The sequence below is a fragment of the Trichomycterus rosablanca genome, chromosome 17, assembly GCF_030014385.1.
Source record: "Trichomycterus rosablanca isolate fTriRos1 chromosome 17, fTriRos1.hap1, whole genome shotgun sequence".
Classification (NCBI taxonomy): Eukaryota; Metazoa; Chordata; class Actinopteri; order Siluriformes; family Trichomycteridae; genus Trichomycterus; species Trichomycterus rosablanca.
The window spans coordinates 7,602,214-7,613,925 of record NC_086004.1 but is presented as its reverse complement, the minus strand read 5'-3'; the positions used below and the strand labels follow the sequence as shown (position 1 = coordinate 7,613,925).

Sequence of the window (11,712 nt, the reverse complement as noted above, 5' to 3'; positions counted from 1 at the left end):
TAGATTACATTAGCATAATTTTTCTGATGTAATTGAGTCAATTTTGTCAGCTCTATTGCACTGGAAACTTGCACAACAGTTTAAGATCTTTCAGTGAAAAACAGCTAATAAACACTTCTTAAATTTAACTTAATTTATTGCGCACAGTTAAAAAAATCCAGATTCAGGCGTATATGTAATATTCACAGGATCTACTGTACACAGTCAGGAAAGAACAGTATTTTTTTTATCTCAAAAACACTAAACACACACAAATTTTTTTCTGAAATCTTAACTACTAATTATTATGCAACACACAAATTTGTCTTCTGACCATGAAGGTCACGTAAACAAGGAGAAAAAAGAAACATTCAATTTTAAACTGAGGTGATCATTAAAATGAAACAGACAAAGAGGACGATCAAACTAGTCAACAGGCTCAGTCGTCTCGTTCTGGGCTCTGGCTTCTGCGGGGACTTCGAGAGGAGGTGCGACTGAAATGATAAAGAGATGCTAAATCTTACATGCAAAATAAACATCTCCAGTCTTTATGATGCACTTTAGAATAGATTAGAGAAAATGTCATTCATGCAAACCCATTGCAACTTTTCAATGATAAGAAACACATACCTTTGTTTTTGAGGTGAAGCTTTAGATTTGGAACGGCTAAGATGAAAACAGAAAGGCTTTTGGTTTGTTTTCTAACCAGGGATAGATGCAGGCTTGTGCAGTAATTAAACTAAGCCAGGCATTACTCATTTTACATACTTTACTGTTTATTTACCTTCTTTAGTTGCTAAACCTGGTTTACTAAAGGTCTAAATTTACAAAAGCACAATAACGAAGCTCATTTTCAATATATGCTACATGTCAAACATACAGTGTATCACAAAAGTGAGTACACCCCTCACATTTCTGCAAATATTTCATTATATCTTTTCATGGGACAACACTATAGACATGAAACTTGGATATAACTTAGAGTAGTCAGTGTACAGCTTGTATAGCAGTGTAGATTTACTGTCTTCTGAAAATAACTCCACACACAGCCATAAATGTCTAAATAGCTGGCAACATAAGTGAGTACACCCCACAGTGAACATGTCCAAATTGTGCCCAAATGTGTCGTTGTCCCTCCCTGGTGTCATGTGTTAAGGTCCCAGGTGTAAATGGGGAGCAGGGCTCTTAAATTTGGTGTTTTGGGTACAATTCTCTCATACTGGCCACTGGATATTCAACATGGCACCTCATGGCAAAGAACTCTCTGAGGATGTGAGAAATAGAATTGTTGCTCTCCACAAAGATGGCCTGGGCTATAAGAAGATTGCTAACACCCTGAAACTGAGCTACAGCATGGTGGCCAAGGTCATACAGCGGTTTTCCAGGACAGGTTCCACTCGGAACAGGCTTCGCCAGGGTCGACCAAAGAAGTTGAGTCCACGTATTCGGCGTCATATCCAGAGGTTGGCTTTAAAAAATAGACACATGAGTGCTGCCAGCATTGCTGCAGAGGTTGAAGACGTGGGAGGTCAGCCTGTCAGTGCTCAGACCATACGCCGCACACTGCATCAACTCGGTCTGCATGGTCGTCATCCCAGAAGGAAGCTGATGCACAAGAAAGCCCGCTAACAGTTTGCTGAAGACAAGCAGTCCAAGAACATGGATTACTGGAATGCCCTGTGGTCTGACGAGACCAAGATAAACTTGTTTGGCTCAGATGGTGTCCAGCATGTGTGGCGGCGCCCTGGTGAGAAGTACCAAGACAACTGTATCTTGCCTACAGTCAAGCATGGTGGTGGTAGCATCATGGTCTTGGGCTGCATGAGTGTTGCTGGCACTGGGGAGCTGCAGTTCATTGAGGGAAGCATGAATTCCAACATGTACTGTGACATTCTGAAACAGAGCATGATCCCCTCCCTTCGAAAACTGGGCCTCATGGCAGTTTTCCAACAGGATAACGACCCCAAACACAACCTCCAAGATGACAACTGCCTTGCTGAGGAAGCTGAAGGTAAAGGTGATGGACTAAACCCAATTGAGCACCTGTGGCGCATCCTCAAGTGGAAGGTGGAGGAGTTCAAGGTGTCTAACATCCACCAGCTCCGTGATGTCATCATGGAGGAGTGGAAGAGGATTCCAGTAGCAACCTGTGCAGCTCTGGTGAATTCCATGCCCAGGAGGGTTAAGGCAGTGCTGGATAATAATGGTGGTCACACAAAATATTGACACTTTGGGCACAATTTGGACATGTTCACTGTGGGGTGTACTCACTTATGTTGCCAGCCATTTAGACATTAATGGCTGTGTGTTGAGTTATTTTCAGAAGACAGTAAATCTACACTGCTATACAAGTTGTACACTGACTACTCTAAGTTATATCCAAGTTTCATGTCTATAGTGTTGTCCCATGAAAAGATATAATAAAATAGTTGCAGAAATGTGAGGGGTGTACTCACTTTTGTGATACACTGTATGTGAACTCAGCTTTCTAACAAGCTGAACTGAATGTTTCGGGAGAGCTCATCATCCCTAAATGTGTTAGTCATACAGTCTTGTATGTCCTACCAGATCTGCCCCATAATATGTTATATTATAGTGAGGTAGGGGCAACAGGAATTCTGTTAATTCTTATTAGTTAATTATTAATTAACTATTATCTGGGGTAAAATAAATGTCTATTGTGTGAAGGAAAAAAGACTTTGTGAATGCCCTTTTCTGTTTCAGCTCAATTTAATGGCCTTTTAAAAAGGCAACCCCATCTAACACCTATGGGATACACTGAAACCCAAATCCCTCTTCTGGAAAGATGAGAAAAGTTTTTTACAGTACTAATCATGCAACAGTGTGGAGAAACATGCATGCACATATATTTCATATATACACATATTTATTTACCTCCGGGGAGCAGAATCAGACCTGGACCTCCCAGCAGAGCCCGATCTGCATTTAACAAATAAAACAAACATTTAATTACACAAAATAATTACATGGGTAATGTCTTTATATTAACTGTAAACAGAAGGTAACAAAGGACACCGAGAGGTAATGTTGTGGTAAATTATACCTGCTCTTTGCATGTGAGTCAGAGCGAGATCTGGACCTTGATCGAGACCTTTAAAGCACAAGAATTTTTTTTTTGTAATAATTCATTAATGCACTGGCAGGCAGAAATTTGGACTAAGACTGAATTCCCACAGTTATTTTAAAAACAACAGCTTTTAAGAGCTACAAGAGTCTAAAAGACAACAACAAAGTAAGCAAATCTAGGGAAGTGGGTCACAAATGCAAGCATTCAGACTGCAACGGTGCAATCAGGGGTTGGGGGTAGAAGCAGGTGCATTTTAACGTCATGTTTTACACTTTGGTTACATTCATGACAGAAACGGTAGTCACTCATTACACAAGGTTCTTCAGTTCACAAGGTTATATTAAACACAGTCATGGACAATTTAGCATCTCCAATTCACCTCACTTGCATGTCTTTGGACTGTGGGAGGAAACCGGAAATCTCGGAGGAAACCCATGCAGACACGGGGAGAACATGCAAACTCTACACAGAAAGGACCAGGACCGCCCCACCTGGGGACCGAACCCAGGACCTTCTTGTTGTGAGGTGACAGTGCAACCCACTAAGCCACCGTACTGCCCTGCAGGTGCATGATTAAAGTGTTAACACTAATTCAGTGTTGTTACTAATGTTAAATGATTAAACAGAGATGAGGTATTTTTATTATTCAGATATCTGCATTTATAAATAGTAATTAATAGTAAATAGTAATCTTAATACTATTTTATTAAATCGTAAGTCATCAAAAGGTACATTTTGGGCTTTGTTTAATTGGTCACACAAAAAAGTAACACAACAAACACGCATTGTCCTGTTTGCACTGTGTATCTGGAAAAAGCTGTACTAAATCCAAATACCACCAACAGTGTAGTGCAGCAATTGAGAATTTTCAATCTTACAGAATGGTCATATAACAATAAAGATATATTAAATACTTCCAACAATACACTTTAAAACATTTTGAAATGATCTAGTGTAACCAAAGCGTGAGAAAAGTATTTCTGATGTATGCTTTGGGCAAAAAAAAAAAAAAAAAAACAGCTGAATTGTAGATTTGAAGGCTTCAGTTTTTTCAATGACCACATCCTGTTTATGGTGTGTGAGAGCAAAATACACTTTCTTTTTCATCCCAGCAAGTTTTAGAGGTCTTCTTGTTTTAATATTCTTTTTTATGCTAGAACAGTTGCTATGGAAATTATTTAGCATATAGACACTTTGACAGCCTTTGGTATACAACACACTTTGGTCCTACTTTATTTGTGTATTTCCCAATCTCCCCATGTCATTACATGAATGGGAATGTAGGAAAATTGACCTGGGTGTCACCTCATTTTACACTCCAGTGAATTAAAGCCAAGAATGACCGCTTAAGATTTCCTGAAGACGGTTAAACATAAAACAGAACTAGCTTAATAATTAAAGGTGAGATTTTTCATACCTTTAGTGTAGAAAGATGCTTTCTCTATTAAGCCACTTCTGTTATGTCTTAATGACATTAAAGCCTGGATGGCCTTAAATTTTCTGAATTTCAATGAAAAGAAAACAGAAGTGATGGTGTTTGGTCCCAGTGGTTCCTGTGAAGCCCCTCCTGTTGATTTGGGCCCTTTGACACAGCATGTGAAGCATACAATCTCTAACTTGGGTTTTAAGATGGACAGTGATTTTAAATTGGACCGTCAAATTGGTGCAGTAGTCAAATCCAGCTTTTTCCATTTGAGGCAGCTGGCAAAGGTGAAGTCAATCCTTTCACATGAGCACTTTCAAACAGTGATCCATGCCTTCATCACATCTCGGCTGGACTACTGTAATGCACTTTATTTTGGAGTCAGCCAGTCCTCCCTCAAACGTCTCCAGTTAGTGCAAAATGCTGCGGCCCGACTTTTAATGGGATCACGTAAGAGAGAGCATATAACCCCCATTCTGGCCTCCCTCCATTGGCTGCCCGTGCATTTCAGAGTACATTTTAAGATTCTGTTGTTTGTTTTTAAATCTTTAAATGGACTTGCCCCGCCTTACCTCGCTGAACTGCTCCATCCCCACACTTCTGCTCGGTGCCTCAGGTCAGCTGATCAGCTGCTCCTGGAGGTACCAAGGTCAAAGCGTAAGCTCAGAGGGGATAGAGCTTTTTCAATCGCTGCCCCTAAATTATGGAACAACCTACCACTCCATATTAGACAGGCCTCTTCACTGGCTATTTTTAAAACTAGTCTTAAAACCCATTTTTATTCCTTGGCTTTCAATCCAGCATGAGACTTCTCATTGTTTCTAGTGTTTGTTTTATGTTTTATAATTATCTATGTACAGCACTTTGTCACAGCTGTTGTTGTTTTTAAAGTGCTCTATAAATAAAGTTGACTTGACTTGACTTGACTAAAATGTAGCTGAAGAATTAAATGACTGGGAGCTTTGTGGCCTTTTAGCCCGGCTTCATTAAGCTTACTGATAAATACAACCATGCTCCCCTTTTATATACAAGGTTTTAAGTACTTACATATTTTCCAGCAAACCATACTTATTTTATGGGGTAAATCCAAAATACACAGTTGTGCTAATGTTCAGCTGTTAAAAAAAAAAAAAAAGTCTTATGACCCACCTGGATCTTCTCGGAGCACGAGATCTAGATCTTCTTGACCCAGATCTGGAGCGGCGAGGAGAGTATGACCTCGACCTGCACCAAAAAATCGTAAGTAAACTTTACTACAGTCACTACAGGCGTTATATTTCATCAACACTTTATCCTGGTTAGGGTGGTGGCAGGTCAAATTTTTATTTTACTGCACTAAACAGGATGCCAATTCATTGCAGCGGTTCAGCCAGACTCTCTCCTCAGACATAGCCAATCATGAATATATAGAAGCCCGGCCGGCCAATGGCACAGCTGAGATTTCCTGTTCCAACAGGAAATATAAACACCAGTGTCTTTGTAGATAACCACATGACCTCAAAATAGTCAATAAATTACTATTACAGGCTTTATATAAACATAATGCAGTGTTTCGCAAAGACAATGCTGTGGAAACTTGCACAACAGTTTAAGATCTTTCAGTGAAAAGCAGCTAATAAACACTTATTAAATTCAACTTAATTTATTGCAGTTAAAAAATCCAGATTCATATATGTAGTATACACAGGATCTACTGTACACATTGAGGAAAGAACAGCATTTTTTCGATCCCAAAAACACTACACACACAACCTGTTCATTAATGAATACACAACATACACTCACCTCCTGCCCCTGCTTCTGCTCCGAGAATAGGAACGAGAATATCTCCTCCCACGAGAGCGCGAGTGAGAACGAGACCTGCCAAGTCCAGGCAAAAGGATAGACGTTTGGATGAAGAAGTGTATAAAAGGGAAAATAACTATTTTAGTGCTGCTGAGACCCAGTAGGTACAACACAACATTAATTCTGCTTTTGAATCTGTCCCTGCACCTCTTCTTACAATAGGTTAAAGCAGTCTACACCTCTGCCACTACCCTCACCTAACATGAATTAAATAGGCTACAATAATTCACTTTAGCATTACATTTGTAACTGCAGTCATTTCCTTACAGGATTCTCGCATAAAGCAGGCACTTCCTATGAATAACAAAAAATAAGAGCCTATTATAGTGCTAATGTTTCACAACTTTCAGTCAAAGGAAATAAAAAAAAGAGACACATTAATTGGTACTTAAATTAAACCTTGCAAGTTTGCAGGTCGACCCTCTTTGGAACCAAGGTCTAGCAGATCTAGGAGTATCTATCACCAGTCGACCTCGGCATCTAGTCGTTTTCGTCGCTTTCTAACGTTGATCGCACTCACAGCCAAATTGCTTGATTGAGACTTGATAGAAGCGTGCAAGGTGCTTTGTCTAGACGGGACCGTGGTCTGTCGAGGTCTCGATGCTCTCATTAGCAAAAATGTGGGGCCCAAATTGATAGTCAAATTGACTCAGATTGGTGATCTCTCAGGTTTGGCAGAGTTGGCAGACACGTTTTAATGCCCCGCCCCAAACGGTTAGCTGCAGGCAGAAGTGGCAGGAGCTTTAGAGGGGTCTGGCTGTTCAAGCCCTGGTCAAAGCAGATGACTGTAAGTCTGGCATTTGCTAGAAGATTCATGAAATCGTAAGGGTTGTGACAATCAAACGACGAAACCTGAAAGGTTTTGACCAGGTAAGTCATTAAATAAAATCGCAGACAACATTTAAGCAATACAATATACAAATATAATTTCAAAAGACATAGGACATTTATATAGTGGTCGACAGATACACTGTAGCAATTATAGAACTGGTCATAGAGAATAAGCAATAATACAAAAAATATGGAGACCATGATCCAAAAAATACTGGAGGCTTATGGTGGGCTACAAAGATTGTATATGTCTTATATTGTCGTCTATGAAGGGCACATGGGCAGCTAGAAAAAAAGGCCTTCAAGATTTAACATAATTGATTCTATGAATCACGGTTCATAGAAGTGTCCTTTAGTTAGCATTGTCTTGACAGATGACCACTGGCCTCTTATAAAAATCAAATTTATCAATTAGGTTTCTGAAACTCGTTTGTAAATGCATGGTTTAACATTTAAACACAATTTCTGAGGTCTCATTAGACTATGCTGGTATCTTCCCTTTGAAATAAGCATACAAGTCGACCACTATATGCATAATTACCCAAGAAAAAAAATGCTACAGCATTAATTAATTGCAATGATAAAAAAATTTAAACACACAAAAAAGTGTGTGTTCATTTAATAACCAAACTGGTTGCTTTGGCCATGCTTTACCTGCTGTGTCTACGGCGGCTGTAGCGATGACAGTCGTAAGCATAGTGGCCCTTCTCACCGCACTCATAGCAACGATCATTAGGATCAAAGGGGCGGCGGGCAAGCGGCCGTTCGTAGCGGGAGCGGCGCGGCATTCCTGTTGATAATTCCACACGTACACGAGTTCCACAGATCACTCTGCAACAAACAATAAAAAAAAATCAGTTATGTGTAATATTACAAAGGTTTTGGTCCTCATTATCTACATTCTACTGCCTTAAAGATAGCCTTCCATAAAAAAGCTGTCCAATAAGAGAAATATTGTGTTAAAGGTCAACAAATTAATAACAGGCGGTTGGGTGGCACAGCGGCTTTACAACAAGACTTACAAATTAACATTTCAGTGGTGCCAGCAGCCTGGTCGGCTACTCTACAGTCACAGCTTGCTGTGATAGACTCACCTCTTTACCACTGCAGCAGGTAATTACCAATCAGCACAATTCTTGATGAGGCTTATAACTCTGAAGAACAGCTTTAAGGCAGGAGGAAACGACAGCATGTTAGGCTGGCGTATTACTCCATCTTTTCACTGCTTGTGCCTACCTGTGACATGCAACCCAGCAGGTCATGCAAGCACACACTGTCCTCTTTTAACCTTGATATTTTTATTTTAAAAATGTTTAAATAACAGCTCACAAAAATATAAAAAATAAAACAATAAACGAAAAACCCAATGGCACGTGTGTCAAATCCCCTTTAACAGTAAAGCAACTAAGCAGTTAGAACTGGACTAAGATGAGTTAATGAAGTCACAGTATTCCATACAGTGCTCTCAGTACATCACACTACCATACAGTTCACTTATCGTTTATGCTGATTGTTTCATTGTCAACAAAAATATTATTATTCACCACTTGTGTGAGAATCATTTTAGTTGCAGATGTAATAAAAGAGCATCTATGAACAGTAAACTTATGCAGCAGATAAGAACTTTTCATGAGGAATGTTCATGAAGAGGCAACACTGGCAGGTGCTGTATGGATTACTGTTAGCATAATGGCTGTTTCGGTCAGTAAAGCAGTTTGTGGATTATGGCTTTTTAATTGTTTGGTAATAGGCTAAACAATCCAGGCTTGAAATAAAGGCAAGAATCTCCTCCAGCAATTAAAAGTATTACTTGTGATAAAATGGATGCAGAATTAGTAAAAAATAAACAAACCACACCATGACCTTTGAACAAGCAAATGCAGGAACAGACAAAACTTCCGACTGTCTATTTAAAGTTAAGAAATTGCTTATAAACTTATTATCTGCATCTGAATGTTTTGTTTTGTCCACTTTCAAGCTCAATGTTGTTGTGGTGTGCAGCAAATAAACAGTAAAACCCAGAGCTACCAAACAGCAGGAAGAACTGTTATTACTGGACCCTATGCAGAGCACAGGAGCAGGCGATATAAAAACAACACTGTTAAAACTGGCTGAAGAAACCTGATAATATCTTGGTTTAAAGGGTTTTGCAGGCTTAATTTGTCATTTAAGGATTCATGCAGAAGGAAATGCTTACAAAACTGACATTATCTAACTAAACGACAATGTCAATTATTAACAATACATTTTATTATTGATTTTGACAAACTTTTACAGCCTAGGTAGAAACTTTTTTAGGTCTTAGCCACCAAAATGCACATTCTGTTAGTTATATTAGCTAGCCCATTTAGGTTAAAGGCCAAAGTTCTTTAAAGTAATCTAAAGAAAAAGCTATCGCTAAAAACGCTTAATGGTTTATCGATGTGCATGTTCCACCTTACTTGCCATCGAGGCCCCGAACGGCATCCTCTGCGTCTCTGGGATCCTCAAACTCCACAAACCCAAAGCCTGGAGGGTTTCTAGCAATCCACACAGTTCTTAACGGCCCGTAATATCCGAAAGCCCGCTCAAGCTCACCTTTACCTGCACCAGTGCCAAGGTTCCCCACATAAACTTTAGCCTCTGTAAAAAGAGAGGAAAATGACACTAATTCAGTCCTCGATAGGGCCTGTAGTAGCTTCTTATAGGCAAGGATTTCTCAGGTGTTCCTCACTATAAAACTGGTCTTTCGCATGAACGAATCACAGATGAGCTGTGCCTCAATAATCTAATGTATATGGACAGGCCTACAGCCAACAAGTCTGGAGGTTATGCTTCATATATAAATATAAATATATATATATATATATATAAATATATATATATATAAATACAGTATATATATATATATATATATATATATATATATATATATATGTATTTTCACCCTGTTCTTCAATGGTCAGGACTCTCCCAGGACCACCACAGAGCAGGTATTATTTGGGTGGTGGGTCATTCTCAGCACTGCAGTGACACTGACATGGTGGTGGTGTGTTAGTGTGTGTTGTGCTGGTATGAGTGGATCAGACACAGCAGTGCTGCTGGAGTTTTTAAACACCTCACCGTCACTGCTGGACTAAAAATAGTCCACCAACCAAAAACATCCAGCCAACAGCACCCCATGGGCAGCATCCTGTGACCACTGATGAAGGTCTAGAAGATGACCAACTCAAACAGCAGCAATAGATGAGCGATCGTCTCTGACTTTACATCTACAGGGTGGACCAACTAGGTAGGAGTGTCTAATAGAGTGGACAGTGAGTGGACACGGTATTTAAAAACTTATACACACACACACAGGTAAAGGTATTTAACACCGATCTATCTCTCCCATGACGTCTCTTTGCCCAGCAGGGTGGACTTTTGCCCAACCAAATAAAGAAATAACACTGAATGAACTGCATGACAGCTTACTTTATTAATCTGATGTACGGAACACTGTGCCAACATGATGATGGCGGAAATGTATCTGTTTTAATGATTTTGTGCCATTGGGAAGTTCACGCACAAGGTAGCCAGTTACTCTGTAATATAAAACCACGCAGCCATTAACCACTTGTCATTACTAGCTAGGGTAGCTAGCATTGCTAACAACAAAAATAAGAGGATTATTTAGCTAACTAGCTAGCAAGAGCGCTTTTGCTAGTTGGCTATTCAGTTATCGTAAAGAAATTACCATTTATGACACATGGCAAACTGTTTTAAACAGAACACAGATATCAAACTATGGGTTTATGATTAGACCTGAAACAGAAGGCATGTGGTGGTGTTGTGTCTGTTTATTTCCACCGAAAAAAAACAACGAGCGCTAATTAGCTTAGCATGAGGTTAGATAGTAAGGCGAGCTGCAGTCGCCATTACATCAAATACAAACATACCCAACCGCTCACTCATGATAAATTATCGTCTAAAAGAACTTCAGTCCATACAAACTATTGTTTGTTTCTAAATAAAATGAAATAAAACTGGAGTTCTTCCTTGTTTACATCCGACTCACCTCCTCCGTGCCGTCCGTATCTGGACATCTCACACAACACGGAACGCGCTACTGGAGAAACGAAACCGCCGGAACTGTAGGGTTGCCATATCCACCATCATAAATCCCCTATCTGTTTGATGGAGACACACCAGACTGACACATTAATGATCCTTAATTCATCGTCATTGTCATCTTCATTCTCATCTTAATCAGGTTTACTGGAGGTCCAATCTACCTAGAAAGACCGGGATCAGGGCAGGAATACATTTTGAACAGAGCGTTAAACTATTGCAAAGCATTATCCGTTCACCCATGCACTTACACCCAGGTGCAACTTAGTGCAGCCAGTCCACCTACTGGCAAATTTGTTTTAAATGAATTGTGGTTATTTGAAATAATAGCACAGTCAATATTTACATTTATAAATGTAATTGAAATTATAATTGCAAATCTGGGGTTTTAACTTGAAATTATGATTAGCTTTTTAAGAAACAGAGACGAGTGTGAAATCTCGTACAAATGTTAGTT

At 39.5% G+C, this 11,712-nt stretch overlaps 1 protein-coding gene across 2 annotated transcripts; it reads right to left on the bottom strand.

Annotated features, from left to right (window-relative positions):
• Nucleotides 1-339: 339 nt before the first annotated feature.
• On the bottom strand, nt 340-11,254 carry LOC134331347 (serine/arginine-rich splicing factor 7-like). Of its 2 annotated transcripts, XM_063012720.1 has the most exons (9): nt 11,203-11,254; nt 9,608-9,788; nt 7,821-7,997; nt 6,276-6,350; nt 5,640-5,714; nt 3,044-3,091; nt 2,875-2,919; nt 610-645; nt 340-473 (listed from the first exon to the last, which is right to left on the bottom strand). In XM_063012720.1, exons 1-9 carry the CDS (start codon nt 11,228-11,230, stop codon nt 419-421), a joined length of 720 nt encoding a protein of 239 aa, XP_062868790.1. In that variant the 5' UTR covers nt 11,231-11,254; the 3' UTR covers nt 340-418. The 2 variants fall into 2 exon arrangements, with proteins under 2 accessions (XP_062868790.1, XP_062868791.1); XM_063012721.1 differs by lacking the exon at nt 610-645.
• Nucleotides 11,255-11,712: the final 458 nt, after the last annotated feature.